Source organism: Kogia breviceps, chromosome 18, assembly GCF_026419965.1.
Source record: "Kogia breviceps isolate mKogBre1 chromosome 18, mKogBre1 haplotype 1, whole genome shotgun sequence".
Lineage (NCBI taxonomy): Eukaryota > Metazoa > Chordata > Mammalia > Artiodactyla > Physeteridae > Kogia > Kogia breviceps.
This window is the reverse complement of record NC_081327.1, coordinates 1,568,875-1,588,797: the sequence shown is the minus strand read 5'-3', so window position 1 is coordinate 1,588,797 and position 19,923 is coordinate 1,568,875. Positions and strand designations below refer to the sequence as shown.

Sequence of the window (19,923 nt, the reverse complement as noted above, 5' to 3'; positions counted from 1 at the left end):
CTTTCTTGAGACTGAACTTGACCTCTTTGACCACTCCATTCTTGAAATACTCTTTCTTTGGTTCTGTAACATCACTCTCCTAGTTTTCTCTCTCCCTCTTTCTTTTTTTCTAACTTGCTAACTCATCCACTTCTAGTCACCCACTCAATTTTGAAATTTCTAAATACTTTTCACAGGCCTTTTTCTCACTCTGTGGTCTCTTCCAAGGCTTCATCTGCACCCTTGGCTTCAGTTCTCTTCTTTACTTTGAACAAATCGAAATTTATTTTCCCAGTCCTGATTTATTGGAGCTCTAGACCTGAACCCCTGATTGTCTTCTTACTGTCCCCACTTGGATGTTTCAAAGATATCTCATTCTCCACTTGACTTTTTGAAGATTCCTAAAATGGCTCCCACTTCTCCCTGATTCTGATCCACTTTTATTTTTTTTAAAGAATGAGATAAGGCCATGTCTTTATTTTTAAAAATTTTTAAATCAAATACTAAGTTTTTAAAATTTATTTTTATTTTTGGCTGCGTTGGGTCTTTGTTGCTACGTGTGGGCTTTCTCTAGTTGCAGCGAGCGGGGGCTACTCTTCGTTGCAGTACGCGGGCTTCTCATTGCGGTGGCTTCTCGCTGCGGAGCATGAGCTCTAGGCATATGGGCTTCAGTAGTTGTGGCTCACGGGCTCTAGAGCTCGGGCTCAGTAGTTGTGGCGCACGGACTTAGTTGCTCGGTGGCATGTGGGATCTTCCCAGACCAGGGCTCGGACCTGTGTCCCCTGCATTGGCAAGCGGATTCTTAACCACTGTGCCACCAGGGAAGCCCCTGATCCACTTTTAGTCTTGCCTCTACACTACATGGCACTGTTTGGTTACTGAGGATAGAAATCCCAGGAGACTTCCCTGGCGGGCCAGTGGTTAAGACTCCAGGTTTCCACTGCAGAGGGCACAGGTTTGATCCCTGGTTGAGGAACTAAGATTCCACATGCCATGCAGCACGGCCAAAGGGAAAAAAAAAAAATCCCTTACTCAGCCTGGTTACCTCTGTTTCCTCATCCCCCACATGCAAAGTTGCCAGTTTTGCCTCTTTAATGCCTCTCAAGTCTATCCTCTTCTCTGTAATCCACCACTTCCTTCCTAGACCATAATACCATCATCTGTCACCTCTAATTCTGTTTAGTAATTAGGTCTTGTTTTACCCATGTTTCCTCTCCACAGTGAAACCAGAGGTGCAACGCAGATTAGATGATGCATCTCACTCCCTGCTACCTGCCCAACACACACACCCTTAAAGTGTTTCATGACTTCCCTTAACTCTTGGGATACAAACCGAATCCTTAACATAGCCCATCCATGGGGCCTTACCTGGTAAGTAAGGGATGTGCCTAATTTACTGCCTTTTCTCTTGCACGTGTCTGACTGCTCTTCTCTCTTCACTTCCTGTTTCCGTTTCTTTTCATTTCCCCACCTGCTGTAGGGCTCTTCCTTACTTTGGCTAGTGAGTGAGTGCTTATCCTTCACATCTCACCTCAAATAGCACTTCTCTAGGGAAGCCTTTACCAGAATACCCATCTAGGTCATAACTTTTCTTTTTCAGGGAAACTTTCATGGTTCTTTGCTGCCCAAGACCACCTTCAGGCTTGGTGGTTTGCTAGGAGGATTCACGAGACTCAGAAGAGCTGTGATACTCATGATGACAGTTTATTACAACAAAAAGACACAGGCCGAGATCACCAAAGGGGAAGGGCACGTGTAATAAAGTCCGGGAGAAACCAAGCACCCCTTCCAGGTGATCCCTCCCTGTGCAGTTCACAGGGACTCAACTTTTCAGCAAAGATGTGTGACAACATGTTGTTATCGCCAACAAGGGAAGGTCACCCAAGCTTCAGAGTCCACGGATTCCTTTACTGAGGCTCGCAGCGCCTAAGTGACCTACCATGGATACTCAGGATCCGCAGAAGGCAAAGATGTAGTGCAGCCTCAGGCAATACAAAGCTCACCCTTCATCATGAGTCACATTGTTAGCATAAATTATCTGGTCATAATGATACAGTGGGACCTACAGGCGTAAGCATAAAAATCACTCTCACTAGTCAAGATATTCCAAGGACTCAGAAGTGGTCTTCCTGGAGCTGGTCAAGGGCAAGTCCTTATTTTTTTTTCTTTTTGCCACACTGCATGGCTTGTGGGATCTTAGATCCCCAGCCAGGGATTGAACCCAGGCCCTCAGCAATGAAAGCGCAGAGTCCTAACCACTGGACCACCAGGGAAGTCCCCCACAGGTACATTTTAGAACATGTTCAGGTGCATATTAGAACCTCATTACTATGGCTGACAAAGTTCTACACAATTTGCCTCCCTTTATCTCTCCAACTTACCTCGTACCACTCTAACCACTGAAGATGCAGCTCTAAGCCACACTAGCCTTGCTTTTCTGCAAACACCCTAATACACTCCGAACCCAGGAAATGTCTTTCTCAAAGACCTAGGAATCCATCTCTTTGAAATGAAGACATCAAAGGAGATAGCATCCCTACATCCCAGCTTCAGGCACCTGGCTCCAAGTAGCAAAACTACCTCTGTCATAAAGAATTGAGAAGTTAGTTTTCCCTTCTAGAAAGCCAGTGTAACAGCAGATAGTCACCCCAATTACCAGGTAAATTTAGGATGAACTATGTGTAACAAATAGTGCTGTCAATACTTGAGAACTAATTATTGTTTGTTTGAAAATGTGTGTAATGCGTTGTGTCTGTTTGGCTATATGAAAGGGTGAGTTTTATTCTTTGCAATCTCTTAGCAACTGTGCTGTGCATCACATTCTGGTTTAATGTTTATACAATATTAAACTTTTATTTCTTTACTATCTTTTCGGAGAGGTTTTTCTGGGTTGGGAGGAGATTTTTTCCTTTTTAAATTTCCCCACCAATTCACCCTATTACCTGTCTAAAAGAATTCAATTGCAAATGTTTTTGAAATTTCTGTGTATGCCAAACAAATAAATATGGGGGATGATTTTACTATTTGAGACCCAAAATGCAAACTGATTACTGGGTCCAACAAATACACTTGACCCTTGAACAGCAGGGGTTGAACTACCTAGGTCCACTTAAGGCAGGTTTTTTTCAATAGTAAATGCTATAGCACTGCACCACTTGGGGTTGGTTGAACCCCTCCCTGGATGCAGACCCACAGATATGGAGGAATCTCAAATACTGATAAGACAGGCTGGGACGTGGGACCCTTTGCTGCAGTGCTTGCACCTGGACAAACATCTCCTCCAGCAACAAAATAAAACTATAAGGGACTAAAAATAACTGCGTGCATGTGCAATTGGAGCAAATTATGAGCAACAAGATACAAAAAGGCCAAAAACCCAACTGCCACTTCTGAGGAGTTGGGAACAGAAGCAGGGTATCAGGAGCAGAAGTAGGGTACTGGGAGCAAAAACAGCACCCTGCACACAGCACCACCAAGAGGGTGGGCAGATTACCTAAGCCACCCCTCCAGCCCCACACCTGGGCTCACGGCGTTTAAGGGCCCAGCCTGCCCCCCTTCAGGGAGCGAGACAGGGAACCTACTTGTTTTCTCCCTCCTGCTGCAGGAGTCCCCATAAAGCCTTACCTGAATTTCTCCTCAGGCCTCTTACCAATTTCTACTGATTAGGGGAGTCCCCGAACCCTGGTGGTAACACTGAGGGCCAACCATAAGTTATATGCTGAAGGTCAGCTCTCTTAAATACCCCCCGCCAAGCCCCCTTGTTCAAGGATCAGCTGTGCTGTAGTAAGTACATGAGACAGGAGGGCTGTATGCAGCTGTGGTCCGTGCCCCCACTCCAAGTGGCCTGGGCAGTCCTGGGCTGGGGGAGGCAGGTGTATCGGGGGAGGGCACACAAGCCACAGGATATTGGGGGACAGAGGCACAAATTTCGGGGAGCTCCACAGTGGTGACCCTCACATAAGTGAGTGACTGAGGAGGACCCTGGGGAGCGGCGTGAATAGGACACGCCCTTCAAGCTGGGGCCAGTTGGGCTGCACGTGGTTCTGGAGTTTGCCAACTGCACAACGTACCCTGGCAGCTTCCTGCGGTTGGTTTATTTTCAGTCACACCTGCGTCACGTCACTGAGTTCGTTAAAGCAGTCACTCAGTCACGGATTTATATGTTTGCTCATTCATTCAGGCTTTTTGCATTACAGGCTCTCCACACCCCTCCACCCTCTCTCCCCTTCCGGTTTCTGGCGCTCCCTCCTCACGTGTCTTTCTGCCCCGGCTCCCGCCTTCCTGTCTCCGCGCCCTGCCCTCTCATTGGCCCAGCGCCTTCAGTCCCGCCCCCTAAACGCGGGCGGAAGCTCTCATTCCTGTCTCTTCTATTGGGCATGCTGCCTAAGCCTCAGGCATTTCAACCAGTGGGAGTCAACCAGGAACTACCCGCTCAGCCAATGGGGCCAGAGCACTTAGTATAAAGGGCCTGCCCGCGTTGTCCAGGATCGTCTCTAATTCAGTAGTGGGTCTGAGTGCAGGTGAACCTCAGGGGAACCCGCAGGTGGTGCCCGCCCAGTGACTGCCCCGAGGCTGCGTGGGAGCAGGTCGGGACTGGAAGAGCCTCAGCCTGAGGGCTACCTCCTTCCTGGACACCCAGCTCCGCAGGGCTCAGGAAGGCGTCCTCCTCACCACCATCTCGTCTAGTGAGCCACCCGAAAGCTGTGATGAAGTCGGGCAGTGTTCATCCCGCAGGTGAAAGGGTTAAGTACCAGGACCAGAGAAAGGGGGTTTAGAAGAAAGGCCTGGTGTCAGTTGTTGGGGGTGGGTGTGCACAGAAGAAAGTATTGACGTCTCTTTTCTTTTTTCAGTAGCTGTAGCAGGTCAAACGATGCCCAGCATCCCAACCATGTGAGCGCCTTTGTTTTGTATCTGAAAAAGGAAGGGAAGTGGGACCGAGGGATGAAGAGTAAGCTCCACGTGTGAAGGTTGCCTCATGGGACTGACAGTTATTGACCAAACACCCTGACAGGGCCCTTGAGAAGGGAAAGGGGCCCAGGGAGGGTAAAGTGAAAGAGGAGGGCGAGCATGAAGTTTCCCTGACTCTCCATCCACCTCCGAAACGGAGGCTCTTTTCCTTCTCTCCTATCAGGCGGCGCCTCACAATTGATGATTTCGAAATCGGGCGTCCTCTCGGCAAGGGAAAATTTGGGAATGTGTACCTGGCTCGGCTCAAGGAAAGCCATTTCATTGTGGCCCTGAAAGTCCTCTTCAAGTCCCAGATAGAGAAAGAAGGACTGGAACACCAGCTGCGCAGAGAAATTGAAATCCAGGCACATCTACAGTAAGGACAGTCTCTGTATGAGATTCCTGTTACAGGTTTTTTTTTTTTTTTTTTTGCTGTACGCGGGCCTCTCACCGCTGTGGCCTCTCCCGTTGCGGAGCACAGGCTCCGGACGCATAGGCCCAGCAGCCATGGCTCACGGGCCCAGCCGCTCCGCAGCATGTGGATCTTCCCGGACCGGGGTACGAACCCGTGTACCCTGCATCGGCAGGCGGACTCTCAACCACTGCGCCACCAGGGAAGCCCCCGTTTCTTTTTTTCTCTTGTTCCTCTTTCCTCTTCCATCTCTGACATCTGAATTCATCATTTCCCCCAATACTACCACCAAGTAGGCCCTTTGCTTTCACCTTGAAGATTTTTTTTTAACATCCTTATTGGAGTATAATTGCTTTACAAAGATTTTTTTTCTCTGTAGTTCATTCCAGTTACACCATGTAAAGCTCCCTGTGTCAGACATCAGAATGTTGATGCCTGTTTCATTTTCCCCCACTAACTTCCAGATCATGCTGTTACTATTCTGGTCCCAGCACAATTTGCCTCTTGTGTGACCAGTCACTTGTAATAGCATCATGAATTGGGCCTCAGAGAGGAGTCTTGACACTTCCTCCTTCTGTTGAGCAGACACCCCAATATCCTACGCCTGTACAACTACTTCCATGATGCACGCCGGATGTATCTGATTCTAGAATATGCTCCAAGGGGTGAGCTCTACAAGGAACTGCAAAAGAGCCACACATTAGACGAGCAGCGTACAGCCACGGTGAGGTGGGAGGCTGAGGGCTCGGGTTCATGAGTTTATTATGGGCTGATGGGGGTCACTGCTTGTGGAGGTCATGAGTATCCAGATTGCTTTTTTCTTTTTTTTTTTTTTTTAACATGGTGTGTTAGTTTCTGCTTTACAACAAAGTGAATCAGTTATACATATACATATGTTCCCATATCTCTTCCCTCTTGCATCTCCCTCCCTCCCACCCTCCATATCCCACCCCTCTAGGTGGTCACAAACCACCTAACTGATCTCCCTGTGCCATGTGGCTGCTTCCCACTAGCTATCCACCCTACGTTTGGTAGTGTATATATGTCCATGCCACGCTCTCACTTTATCACAGCTTACCCTTCCCCCTCCCCATATCCTCAAGGCCATGCTCTAGTAGGTCTGTGTTTTATTCCCGTCCTACCCCTAGGCTCTTCATGACATTTTTTTTCCTTTTTTTTCTTTTTTTTTCCTTTTTTTCCCCTTAGATTCCATATATATGTGTTAGCATACGGTATTTGTTTTTCTTCTTTATTTCTGAATTTCAATCTATAAATTTTATATAATGACTCATATCCTACAACTTCACAATTGGATACCTTAATTACCCCCAAAATATTAATAAATTGTGTGTGTAAGTTTGGATTCTTTGGTTGTAAGCAACAGAATCTAAGTGCGCTACCTTATGGAAAGAAACATGAAAGGCTCTATGGCAGTTCACTGAGTAAATGAGTGGAACTGATTTAGATATAGGAAGCAAGAGATTTTTGGGGGGCTCCAGATGGGAAATCAAAGCAATAATCATCCCATGGCCAGCTCCATTTCCAGACTGCTTTTTCTTTGCTCACACAGGTAATGGAGGAGTTGGCAGATGCTCTGACCTACTGCCATGAAAAGAAGGTGATTCATAGGGATATTAAGCCGGAGAACCTGCTGCTGGGGTTCAGGGGTGAGGTGAAGATTGCAGACTTTGGCTGGTCTGTGCACACCCCCTCTCTAAGGTAGGTCAGGTGGTGGCACCCTGGGTGCCAGTTAAGAATGATCCAGTTTGATTTATTTCACACGTAAGATCCAGATACAAGCCTAGGTTTGTATTTAAATACTACCTTTTTTCCAATGCCTATATTTAATGTGTATTTGTAGACTGAAAGAACGTGGTTCAACCATTTAACAGAGATTAATCTCTGTTAACATATAACTTTACCAATAACTTTCCATGTAAATAAATTAAGAACCATTGTTCCATAATTCCAGGAATTTTACTGTATGAATAAACCATAATTAATTTACTTCGTCCCTCTTGTTGTACCATCAGTTTGTTCCAAATCTTCCTTGTGAAAATATCCTGGATCGTGAGCTAAATAATTGTATGAAGAATTCTAAAATATGGAGGGACTTCCCTGGTGGTCCAGTGGTTAAGACTCTGTACTTCCACTGCAAGGGGGCATGGGTTTGATCCCTGGTTGGGGAACTAAGATCCTGCATGACGTGCAGCAACTCCCCCCCCAAAAAAAAAGTTCTAAAGTATGGAGTTGGTGGATCCCAGTACTTGCCTTCTTCAAACCTTGATCTGTATTAAAATTTGGTGTTTCCAAATTCCTGTGCCTGGGAGAGGGCTGCCAGGATTTCCTAGGGTCTCCTGTGTCATTGAAAGCTGGGGAAGGAGTTTCCCTTGTACTGATCCTCTGCTTAGCGCTCCTTTTTCTGCCCTCTAGGAGAAGGACAATGTGTGGGACACTGGACTATTTGCCCCCAGAAATGATTGAGGGGAGAACATACAATGAGAAGGTGGATCTATGGTGCATTGGGGTGCTCTGCTACGAGCTGCTGGTGGGAAATCCACCCTTTGAGAGCCCCTCCCATAATGAGACCTACAGACGCATCCTCAAGGTGGGAAGGCCACACTCTGGGCATTCACGCGGGAGCTAGTCAGTGGGGGCTGGTGGGCCTGCGGAGCCCAGGGCACACACAAAGATTGTCTGCTAAGATCCCGAACAGTGCCTTGAATGGACCAAGGAAATTAACCATACTTCCCTTTCTTCTCTGGCCTCATCAGGTAGATGTAAGGTTTCCCCCATCAATGCCTTTGGGGGCTCAGGACTTGATCTCCAAGCTTCTCAGATACCAGCCCTCAGAGCGGTTGCCCTTGGTCCAGATCTTGGAGCACCCATGGGTCCGGGCCCACTCTCGGAGGGTGCTGCCCCCATCTGCTCAAATGGTTTCCTGAGCCCTGTATACCCCTAATCCTTTGTGATTGCTCATGGAGCACCCCTGTTTCTGGTATCTACTCTGTCTTTTGTTTCTTCTCTTTTAAGATGCATCTTGCTAATTAATAAAAGCTGAATCATTTTGTACCAGGTCTTTATAGTTGCATGAGTTGGTTTGTGATTGAGTAGAATCTTTATTTTATTTATTTATTTTTGGTTGCACCACACAGCATGCGGGATCTTAGTTCCCCGACCAGGGATTGAACCCATGACCCCTGCAGTGGCAGCACAGAGTCTTACCAGGGAAGTCCCTAGAATCTTTATTTCTTGTAGAAACTGTTTCCCATGAGAGCAGCCCAAAATGATGCCCTTCCTGGGCCGCAGGTATTGTGACTTAACGACTCTTCTTGAAAACAAGTTACTGCTTTATGCAAATAACCACCCTGGTGGTGCATAACCTACCACCTATCCCAGTGGCTCCTAGACTCAACTCACTTTCCCCATGTTTTCAGGAGTATGTCATTTGTAAAACAGGACACTAATCAATCCAGAGGTCCATTCTCTTTATACTGACATCCAACATGGTGCCATCTTCAAAATAAAATGTTTCACTGCACATCAATGCCATCCAATTCTCAAATGAATTCACTAGCACTTATGCGGTGTTGTCATTATTGCGTCAGGATAAATCATCCCTGATAATAAATGTATCTTCAACCACTTCTGAAATCATGCGCTCTGCTTGCAGCAATTTTGGGAGTTCTCTTCCAACATTCCCCTACATCCTTCTGTTGCAGTTTTATGTGGCAGCGGCTCCCTTCATTTACAATAAGCTTGACTGCACCAGAGTAAACATCCAGACTACTCAGCGAGGAGTTCAAACATGTTTTCTGATCACTTCGGGCATCTTTTCACCACTGTGTCTCCTGACTAAAAACACTCCATATAGAGTTTACCCTGTTAATGTTACTTCCACCACCATATTCTATACATTCTCCTCAATGTGAAATGTCCAGCAGATGCAGGACCACATTCCTATATGACCAGAACCAATAAGTAAATACAAGCTATTCAGCCACTCCACTCAGATGAACAGCCCTACCATTGCAGATCCATCATTTAAATGCTACAAGGGAATTCCCTGGCGGGCCAGTGGTTGAAACTACGCGCTTTCACTGTGTGCAGTGCAGCCAAAAAAAAAAAAAAAAAAAATGCTCCAAGACATTGGCTGATAGTTTTTTCACCTGCACCTTCAGTGCTCCTTGGTTCCCCCAAGTTGTGTGCCCTGTGAAGAGGCGGGTCTCATTCGGGGCTCTGGGTTTCCTAAGTCTTTTTTTTTTTTTGCTGTAGCCTTGCAGCTTGTGGGATCTTAATTCCCCCACCAGGGATCGAACCCAGGTCCCGGGCAGTGGAAGCGCGGAGTCCTACTCACTGGGCCGCCAGGGAACTACCCCTGGGCCTCCTAAGTCGTTTACACGGAGGAATAGTGGCACTGGAACGCGCTCCGCTGCTGGTTGTTTGTAAAGAAAAAACTACATTTCCCAGAAGGCTGTGCACCGCGCGTCTGTGGCAGGCGCTGGACCAATGACGGCCCAGACGGGGGCATTTCCTGCGCAGGGGCGGGACTTCCGACCCCATTGGCTGCAGATGTCATTTGCGCGCGACTGTTCTGTCCACGCCAGCTGTGGGAGGGGTAGCAGTTCTATGGCCGCTTCTAGTGCGGCTCTTCGCAAATGAGCAGAAAGGAGGCTAGGGCTCCCCTCCGCGCATTTGAGCGAGCGGTGAGCCTCCGCGCGATCGGCCACCCAGCCCAGGGCAGGGAACAGGGGGTGGTTGGCTGAGCCCGCGGTACCCGCCTCTGTCGCCGCCTCTACGGGCCCCTCTCTCTCCTCAGGGTCCCATGATGGCGGCGGCGTGGATGGACCCGACGCGGGTGAGTGGACCATGTTTCTGGCCTTGCTGCTTCTCTTCTGGTTCGGAGAGGTCTCCTGAGCAGGGTGGAAGTCAAGAGAGGCGCTAGATTCCTCTTTGCAGTTTTGTTTGTGTACGACCAGTGGAGCTGGCTCGTCACTGATTTTATCTCCAGTCTTAGAACATGCGAGACTGAATATGCAAATAGAAAATAGACCGCGTATAAAAATAGAACTTTGACAAACAACCTGCCCCGTAATCCAGTCCCTTATCTACAATCGACAACCCAGGAGTCCAGCCCGGTCTAAGACTTGCCAGAAGCCAGATTCCTATCTCTAGAGACAGTCCAGGAAGAGAAACAGTGACTTCTGTAACATCGGCCCCAAATGGCCAGGACTTGATTAATAATTGACCCTTTCCCTAATCCTTGTCCCCACTTCCAACTTAAAACCAACCAGAGAAAGCCATCCATATGTGCGCCCTTAAACAATCGTAGAGGATGCTGTAGGATTACCTGCCGGAGAGTTTTAATTAATTAAACGTATATCATCTGGTAGTCAATGTTGAAGCCCTAGTTAATTTTTCTATCCTTACCTACCTGCCCAAAATGTGCCCAGAAATATGAGTTTATCCAGTACCAGAAATGAGTAATATTGCAGGGTTCCTATGTATGAACCAGTCAATTTATTAGGAATTTCTAGGTTTTTAATTGAAATATTAACTCAAGAAAGCTGTTAGGATGAAGCTAGAAAGCAGAGAAATGTGAGCACTGAAAGTGCAGGTGAAAAACCATGAGGCGATGCCTTGGAGCATTTAAATGATAGATCTGCATTGGTGGGGCTGTTCATCTGAGAGTGGAGTGGCTGGATTTTTTTTTTTTTTTTTTTTTTTTTTGCGGTACGCGGGCCTCTCACTGTTGTGGCCTCTCCCGTTGCGGAGCACAGGCTCCGGACGCGCAGGCCTAGCGGCCATGGCTCACGGGCTTAGTTGCTCCGTGGCATGTGGGATCTTCCCGGACCAGGGCACGAACCCGTGTCCCCTGCATCGGCAGGCGGATTCTCAACCACTGCGCCACCAGGGAAGCCCTGGATTTTTTATATTTACTTAGTGGTTCTGGTCACATAGGGATGTGGTCCTGCATCTGCTGGATATTTCACATTGAGGAGAATGTATAGAATATCGTGGTGGAAGTAACATTAACAAGGAAAATTCTATATGGAGTGTGTTTAGTCAGGAGATACTGGTGAAAACGATGGCTTAAGAGCTAGGGACTTAGTTGCTTTTAGACATAACATAAAGCAGTCAGCATGGGGACCAGCAGGTAGTAGGACCAGTGAAGCTCAGGTACTGCTGTTGTTAACGTTATTGATATTACTATTATCATCACTTACTCAGTCCTCTGACATCCTAGAGTCCTTTCTGTCTGCATCTCACAGTTCCAATGTCATTGCCATTGACTTGTGTCATTTTCCAATGGCTCCTGCATAGGAGGCTCCTCTCTCTTACACTATAGGCATACCTCACTTTATTGTGCTTCATAGATACCGTGTTTTTACGGATTGAAGTTTTGTGGCAACCCTGCGTCCAGCAAGCGTGTCAGCATTCACTTACCTCGTGTCTCTGTGTCACATTTTGGTGGTTCTCACAATAGTTCAGACCCTCCACCCGCAAAAAGATTACAGCTCACTGAAGGCTCAAGATGATGGGTAGCATTTTTTAGCAATAAAGTACTTAAAAAAATTTTTTTTCCTTCTTGCTTTTCAGTTTATTCCTTTTTTTAAATTTTATTTTTATTGGAGTATAGTTGCTTTACAATATTGTGTTAGTTTATACTGTACAGCAAAGTGATTCAGCTATACGTATACATATATCCCCTCTTTTTTGGATTTCCTTCTCATTTAGGTCACCACAGAGCATTGAGTAGAGTTCCCTGTGCTAGACAGTAGGTGGCAATAAAGTACTTTTTTTTTTATTTAAATTTTTAATTTTTTGTCTCCGTTGGGTCTTTGTTGCTGCGCACGAGCTTTCTCTAGTTGGGGCGAGCGGGGCCTACTCTTTGTTGCAGTGCGTGGGCTCCTCATTGTGGTGGCTTCTCTTGTTGCGGAGCATGGGCTCTAGGTGCACAGGCTTCAGTAGTTGTGGCATGCGGGCTCAGTAGTTGTGGCTCTCAGGCTCTAGAGCACAGACTCAGTAGTTGTGGCTCACGGGCTTAGTTGCTCCGCGGCATGTGGGATCTTCCCAGACCAGGGATCAAACCTGCATCCCCTGCTTTGGCAGGTGGATTCTTAACCACTGCACCACCAGGGAAGTCCCTAACATAATTTTTAATTAAGGTGTCTACATTATTTTTTTTAGACGTAATGCTATCGCACGCTTAATAGACTGCAGTATAGTGTAAACATAACTTTTATATGCCTCTGGAAACCAAAAAAATCATCTGACTGGCTTTATTAGAGTGGTCTGGAACCAAACCCCCAATATCTCTAAAGTGTGGCTGTATCGTATTATGTCCAAAGCATTGTCCACCTCCCCTTCAGCCCAGTGCAGAGGAAGTGCCCAGTGATTAGGGCCTTGATCTTGCTGCACCTTTACCAGTGATGCAGAGACGGGCTCTGATCCCATCCAACTATCCCAAGGCTAATGCTATGATCTCTGTTTGACATTCCAGGTGTCTGTGACCTTTGATGATGTGGCTGTGACTTTTACCCAGGAGGAGTGGGGGCAGCTGGACCCCGCCCAGAGGACCCTGTACCAGGAGGTGATGCTGGAAAACTGCGGGCTCCTGGTGTCTCTGGGTAAGGCCTTGCCACTCTGCCATGCAGAGGAGCTGCCACCTCTTTTATCCCAAACTCTGGCTCCGTCTTGGCTGGTCAAGAAGGCCTCAGGAGCCCTTCCTCCCTCTTCCTCACAGCTTCAGTCATTTTTGAGATTCATCTTTTCCTGCCTGCTATCCCTGTGTCTCTTTGAATAAAGTTCCTTTCTGGCTCCTAGAAAATGATAGAAGGAAACAGGGATGTTTTGCAGAATCCAAAGGCAGAATTTCTTGTTGGGCCGTATGATGGACTGATGTAGGAACTGGGAACCACCAGGATTATGCCCTGACTTCTGGATCTCCTGTCCTGGTTTCCCCTCTGGCTTTGTTCACGTCTCTGTCTTTTCAAAATGGCTTTTGCACCTCAGCAAGTTTGTAACAGGAGTGGCCACCCCAGTCCCTGCTCTCTGTGGCCCCCAGATACCTTGTTTCTACTTCTTTGCATACTTACATTGTTTCTTTTTCTTTCTCTGCTGCTGGGCTCCAGGGATGGAGGCAGTGCAGGAGTGGCCACCTGAGCCCATACTTCCCTGAGCCTCTACCCCAGTGCCCAGCACAGACTGGCCTCTGTCTGAGGTTCTTATTTCACATTCCAGACAGGGAGCTGACTGGGTGGGACTGGTTGGCTCAGGTGTCCCCTGCAACCCAGTCCACAGGGCTGTGAGTGATGGCATGGTCTCCAGAAAGAGGGTGAGGCAGGTGGGACCTGGGGAGGTTTTTGCCTTCAGTGCCAACAGGTATTGTTCTAAACCACAGGATCTCGGTTATGGGGCTTTTCTGTTCTCCTGTGCCTTCATGATTGTCTCTCATTCCGTGAGTCCTGGCCAAGATCCTCTGCTAGTCCAAGAGAGAGAAGCTGAGAGAGTAGTGCTTCTCAGTACTTGGCGGATTTGTCCCCAGGAGACGTTTGGAAGTGTGCAGCCACATTTGACTGTCACACCTGGGGTGTGGGTGGTCCCGGCATCTAGTTGGTTAGAGTCCAGAGATGCTGCTTAGTACCTGAGGATGGACAAGACAGCCCCATTCAACAAAGGATGATCCAGCCCACAAGGGCAAGAGAGCCAAGGTGGAGAAACAGCAGCCTGAGGATAATCACCTTAGACCTCGCGGTTGGAGGGAAAGGAGAGCTGTAAATCCAGGGCTTAGGGTCAGACATGCCTGTTTTTAGAGAATTGGGATTGTATTGTGTTGCACAAAATTAGGAAAAGTTTTACATATTTAGATATTTTATAACAAAATTTTAAAAATAAAAAGGTCCACTCTCTGGCCCTGCTGACCCTTCACTCACCTCCCCACACTTTCCCTGAGCTCAGTCTGCTCTGGTCACGCCAGCATCTTTCTATTTCCTGTGCACATACTTAACATACTTGCCTTGGGCCTCTGCAGTTGCTGTTCTCTGTGCCTGGTGGGTGTGGGTGTGCTTGGGCTTTTCACATGGCTACCCCTTCTCAGCACAGTCACCACCTCCTCACCAGCTGCTTCCTGATCACGAAATCTCTTGGAGGCCCCTCCCCTGTCACAGTCGCTTTTTCCTGTCACCCTATTCATATCCTTGTAAGCCAGTGGTTCACATCCAAGGATGATGTTGTCCCCCAGGGAACACATGACAACGTCTGGAGACATTTGGGTTGTCCCACCTGGGATGTAGATGCTACAGGCTTCTATTGAGTGGAGACCTGGAACGCTTCTACACATCCTTATGCTGCACAGGACATACACACTCCCTCCCCTTCTTCTCAACAGAGAATTGCCTGGATCTAAATGTCAGTTGAACAGCGGCTGAGAAACCCTGTGTCTGAAGGCTCATGAACACTTCACCAGGGGCACTGAGAGACACCCTGAGGAAGCCATTCCTTTATTCTGTGTCCTTCCTGCCTCCTGATTATGTAGTGAAAATCTGGGTTCAGTACTAAACACCTCCCCCCACCCCCACTATTGCTAATTTCCCATTTTCAACAGAGGGAGCCCCGTCCCTGAGCAGCAACATGAGCTTGCTGGCCCTTAACCTCACCCTTTGGATTTTATTGCTGCCTTTTCAGGTTGACCTGCCATCGACTCAAGTGACTCTGGGTTTCTGTTTCCCATTTACCAGCGCTAAACAGGATTCCCTTTTTGAACGAATGTAAGAAAAATAAAAAGTGGGTCACTTTTAAGAAAAATGTTAATGTTAATACTAGTCACAGCTCACTGTGGTCATTGGAGGACCGACTGCATATCAGGCCTGTTCCAGGCACCCATTTGATTCTCATGCTCTCCTGGTCCTTAGCAAAGTCAGGAAAACTCAGCTACTGCACTGTGTCTCATACAGCTGAGCTTACACAGTACAGAACGTGCACCTTCATTGATGAAGCTGTCCTCTGTGGGTTTATTTTAAGCAACAATCCTTTTATGAAATATTGATGAGAGTAGATGTTATTTGATGTTTCTATAAATGTACAATGTGACCATACACCACTGTGTAGGATTCTCAATTTTATTATTTTCTAGTAGTTCATGAAACGCTGCAGTCTAGAGTCACTGAGTCTGCCCCTCCCCCGGGGGGCCCCTGTTCCCAACGGGTGCATCTTCGTGCTCACACCCCTGCCTCCCAGCTGCCCTGCACTTGGTCTCGGGATGCTGGCCCCACTCAGGGGTGGTGGCTGTTCCCTCCTTAGTGTAGTGCTGGGGAGCCCAGTGTCCGGAGCCAGACTCTTACGTTCAGTCCCCGCTCTGCTCCTTAAAACCTTGTGGTCCTGGGCAAATTACTGAAGCTGTCTGTGTCGTGGGGTGCTCATTGGTAAAATGGGGTAAGATGGTATCTACTTGCCAGGGCCGTAGCAAGGGAACATGGCTAACTTATGGGAACGGGTCAGAACCGTGCCTCGTGTGACCAGGTTACGTGCGGGTTAGCAGTTGAGAAGCGCGCTGCCACCACTCCCGTTGTCACTCCTCTGGAGTCTCATCATCCCCATGCCTGGGTCCAGCACCTTTTGGAACAGTGTTGTGTAGCTTTGTGGTAAAACAGCACACAGAGCAGAGATGGCTAGACCTGGTCTCCATATTGGCTCAGCCATTCACCAATTCTGGCCTCTTTGGCAAATCACATTGTCTGCCTGAGCGTTGGTTTCTGTATGATTTTTATCTATAAAATAGGGCTACTCACAGACAGAGAACACAAACCTATGGTAACCAAAGACGGGGGGTGGGTTGTGAGGGATAAATTAGGAGTTTGGGATCAACAGATACACACTACCATATATAAAATAAACAACAAGGTTCTACCGTATAGCACAAGGAGCTATATATATTCAATATATTATAATAACCTATAATGGAAAAGAAGCTGAAAAAGACTATGTATATGTATGTGTGTGTGTGTGTATATATAAATATATATATACACACACACACACATACATATACATATATATAACTGAATCACTTTGCTGTACACCTGAAACTAATATGATGTTGTAAATGAACTATAATTATTTTTTAAATGGAGCTGATCACAATATGTACTTGCTGTGAATGCTGTGAGGAAATCCTAGGATAGAATCCTCTGTGGCCTATAGGAAGAACAATACAAAACTTTGCTTGGGTTCTAAAAAAAGAACTAGATCAATGAAGACACATAACTTGTTTTGAATGAAAAGAGTCAATTTTTTATTTTTTCGCTGCACGATGCAGCTTGCGGGATCTTATTTCCCCAGCAGGGATTGAACCCATTGCCCCCTGCAGTGGAAGCACAGAGTCCTAATCACTGGACCACCAGGGAATTCCCAAGAGTCAATATTTTAAATATGTTAGTTGTTTAAATTACGCCATAAATTTATTTCAACTTTGAAATGATGTAATGCATTTAAGTTGCTTGAACACAGTCCTTTTACTACGATTATACACTATATGTTAGTTTTTGACTGAGGAATAAAAACTCCATGGCAGTGTGGCATGTCTTTGGTTTCCAGTTCACAATTCAGCATTTTGTATATGCATGGGAGGAGCTTCATTCTGAGGTCTTGTCCACATCCTGAAGTCCCATGCTAGATCAAGGGGTTTTCTTTGTTTTCACAGAAATCCTAGTGTCTTCTTCCTTTCTCCATGAACAGGGTGTCCTGTTCCCAGATCTGAGCTGATCTACCAGCTGGAGCAGGGGCAGGAGCTGTGGAAGGTGAAGAAAGACCTCTCCCAAAGCACCTGTCCAGGTAGGAGCCAAGGTTTGGGCAGCTTGGAGACCCTGCAGGGGGAGGTCGCTGGCCCTGGTTCCCTGGGGAAGCATCTTGTTTGGGCCTCTGTGGTGGTCTGGAGGCCACGGAGCCCTTTGACCCCAGGTCCCTCTGTCCTCCTGGAGGATAGAGGTACATGAGCTGAGATGTGTCTTGGGCTCCAGCTGCCTGGGCTTCAAACCTGGTTGCCGACCGATCACCAGCTCTGTGGCCCTAGTGAACTTCAGGATCTCGTTGTGTCTTTGTATATATAAGTTTGACTAAGTTAAATCTAAGGTGCCGTGTCAGACAGACTGCAGCATCTTGGTGCTCAGCATATGGAAGCAGTTGTTCTTTTTTTGTATTTCTTTCTTTCTTTCTTTTGCCACGCCTCGCAGCATGCAGGATCTTAGTTCCCCGACCAGGGGTCGAACCTGTGACCCCTGCAGTGGAAGCTTGGAGTCTTAACCACTGGACCGCCAGGGATGTCCCTGGAAGCACTTTTTCTGAGTCACACCCGGTCCGTGTGACTATGCAGCACACAGCTATTCATGGACTCGGGTCCGCTCTGCCGTCAGCGTGTGGCTTGAAGGTTGTCCGTACCTCCTGCAGCTGGCAGAGGAGAGTGAGAGGGCAAGGAAGACTCCCACAAACACCAGCCCCCCGCTTCCGCTGACAGGCACTTGGCACTTGGCCGCACTCGGGGGGCGGGGCTGGGAGATGGGGCTGAGCCGTGTGTCCAAGGAGAGGAGCAGATGGTTTGGCGAGTGTGGTCTGCTGTGCTCAGTCTGTTCCTGATAGTTGCTCCGTCCCTGGGTTGTTGGGGATGTGGTCACATAACGCGTTAAAGCATAAAACCGCTTAGCACAGCGTCTGCGCCGCAGTCAGTGGCTCGTGGGCCTTTGGTGTCATTCATGTCCCTGTATTGTAATGAGTAATGCATCTCACGTTTCCCTCTGACCTCTGAGGAAAAGGGCCTTCCTTCCTCTCCCAGCTCCTCTCCAGCTCTCTTCTGCCTCCCGTTTCCTACCCTGTCCGTCCAGACACTCAGGAAGCTTTCCCTTGCTGTACGTCTCCCTACTCCTTCTGTTTGGTAAAACCTGATGGTGACATTTGTCCTGCTGTACCCCACATCTGGGCTGCTGAGGGCACTGGGGCCACCGTGTGTGGTGATAGGGCCCCTGCAGAGTTGTGCTGTTTCCCTCCTAGTCCCTGGGGCGGCCCCACCAGCCTGCGAGTGTCTGTGTGCAGCCTGTCGACAGCCCCTCAGAGGGGCAATTCCCAGCCTCTGCCCTCCACTCTCTGCCCTTCTCCACCTGAATATCACAGAGGCACCCAGTCAGCATGCCTGGCAAGGAACCCATCACGATGCTCACTCCTTCCCCTCCCAAGTTAGAGCGCATGGTCCTGCCGTCCAAGCAGGTTGGAGACTGGATACAGCCCCAGAGACTGTATCCTCCCCCCCTCCACCTCCATCGGCCCCTACACCCGGCCACCTCCCACATCCCGTCCATTTTACATCGTGTACATCTCCTGAATCTGTCACTTCTACCACCTCCCATCAGATCTGTCCCCGCATTCTGAGTCCAAGCTCTCATCATCTTTTCCTTGCAAGATGCTAGTAATTCCCCTAACTGGGCTCTACATCTGCTTTATGCCTCTGGTCAGCTCTGTGTCCTGCGTGAGCTACCCCAGGTGTAGCCACGGATGTCCCAGCATGTGACCACTAATGTGTCAGCAAGTTTTCATGTTGAAAGTAAAGTCTGCCTCCTCATATTGCTTGATCTTCAGCCCTTCCACACTCATTTGGACTCTCATATCTGTAGCTTCTCTTTTCACCTAGTTGAAGAGGTCTTGCCCCTGGGCATGGCCAGTTCCGACATCAGAATCTAGAAAAAATAGCTTTTCATGAAAGTGCCTTCATCATTTATATTCTGCTTGCTTTATAACTTTATCCTTTTCTCTGCTCAAAGTAAAGATATGCTGAAGTTCCTTACAGTGAAGAAAATTAATTAAAAATATTCCTGTCTCACACTGTATTCATCCATTGTCTGTAGCATTTAATTGTTCACATTTTTTTCACTCTCACAGTGCTGCCAAAACATTTGTATATATCGGTCATCTTGCTCATGTTTAGGACTGTCTTTTTTATAAAAAATAAATTTATATATTTATTTATTTATTTGACTGTGTTGGGTCTTCATTTCTGTGCGGGGGCTTTCTCTAGTTGCGGTGAGCGGGGGCCACTCTTCATTGCGGTGCGTGGGCCTCTCACTGTCGCAGCCTCTCTTGTTGTGGAGCACAGGCTCCAGACGCACAGGCTCAGTAGTTGTGGCTCACGGGCCCAGTTGCTCCGCGGCATGTGGGATCTTCCCAGACTAGGGCTCGAACCCATGTCCCCTTCATTGGCAGGCAGATTCTCAACCACTGCGCCACCAGGGAAGCCCTAGGGCTGTCTTTTAATGTTTCTTAGAGTGAAATTTTTGGATTATAGGCTGTGCAAATTCTCAAGTTTACAAGATAATTCCTGTTGTGTTCTAAAGGGGCTATACCAATTACACTTCCACCAGGAAAGAATGGAGGTTTCTTCAACCCATACCTTGACCAATACCTGGTATTATAAGGCTCCTCAATTTTTTTTTTTTTTTTTTTTTTTTTTTTGCCGTACGCGGGCCTCACTGTTGTGGCCTCTCCCGTTGCAGAGCACAGGCTCCGGACACACAGGATCAGTGGCCATGGCTCATGGGCCTAGC

At 47.7% G+C, this 19,923-nt stretch overlaps 3 protein-coding genes across 10 annotated transcripts in view; all 3 read left to right on the top strand.

The window, feature by feature from the left end:
* The window catches only part of LOC136791943 (zinc finger protein 264-like), a 39,013-nt gene extending 36,171 nt beyond the window's left edge, over positions 1-2,842 (top strand). For 2 of the 4 annotated variants that reach the window (XM_067020021.1, XM_067020022.1), the window contains exons 6-7: positions 1,201-1,350; positions 1,580-2,842. In XM_067020021.1, the coding sequence (XP_066876122.1) occupies positions 1,201-1,203 (3 nt within the window). In that variant the 3' untranslated portion in view covers positions 1,204-1,350; positions 1,580-2,842. The remainder of the gene's footprint in view (positions 1-1,200; positions 1,351-1,579) is intronic. The other 2 variants (XM_059044625.2, XM_059044629.2) reach the window with 1 other exon arrangement.
* A 1,571-nt stretch (positions 2,843-4,413) lies between these two features.
* Positions 4,414-8,416, top strand: AURKC (aurora kinase C). Of its 3 annotated transcripts, none has more exons than XM_059044634.2 (7): positions 4,414-4,713; positions 4,830-4,869; positions 5,111-5,302; positions 5,924-6,062; positions 6,909-7,057; positions 7,772-7,946; positions 8,113-8,416. In XM_059044634.2, the coding sequence occupies exons 1-7, from the start codon at positions 4,686-4,688 to the stop codon at positions 8,281-8,283; spliced, it is 894 nt and encodes a 297-aa protein (XP_058900617.1). In that variant the 5' UTR covers positions 4,414-4,685; the 3' UTR covers positions 8,284-8,416. The 3 variants fall into 3 exon arrangements, with proteins under 3 accessions (XP_058900617.1, XP_066876166.1, XP_058900620.1); XM_067020065.1 differs by having other exon boundaries at positions 4,469-4,713; positions 4,830-4,927; positions 8,113-8,415; XM_059044637.2 differs by having other exon boundaries at positions 4,469-4,721; positions 8,113-8,415.
* Positions 8,417-9,909: 1,493 nt separating this feature from the next.
* Positions 9,910-19,923, top strand: part of LOC131744776 (zinc finger protein 805) — a 50,734-nt gene continuing 40,720 nt past the window's right edge. Inside the window, exons 1-4 of one of the 3 annotated variants that reach the window (XM_067020020.1) lie at positions 9,910-10,196; positions 12,077-12,116; positions 12,843-12,969; positions 17,075-17,170. In XM_067020020.1, the coding sequence (XP_066876121.1) occupies positions 12,936-12,969; positions 17,075-17,170 (130 nt within the window). In that variant the 5' untranslated portion in view covers positions 9,910-10,196; positions 12,077-12,116; positions 12,843-12,935. The remainder of the gene's footprint in view (positions 10,197-12,076; positions 12,117-12,842; positions 12,970-17,074; positions 17,171-19,923) is intronic. The other 2 variants (XM_059044621.2, XM_067020019.1) reach the window with 2 other exon arrangements.

Excerpts from the sequence above, each read along its gene's own strand:
- AURKC (XM_059044634.2), top strand. The coding sequence starts at position 4,686 with ATGAAGTCGGGCAGTGTTCATCCCGCAG. Across the intron at positions 4,714-4,829 it reads GGGCAGTGTTCATCCCGCAG|TAGCTGTAGCAGGTCAAACG; the intron begins GTGAAAGGGTTA and ends TTCTTTTTTCAG. Across the intron at positions 5,303-5,923 it reads GAAATCCAGGCACATCTACA|ACACCCCAATATCCTACGCC; the intron begins GTAAGGACAGTC and ends TCTGTTGAGCAG.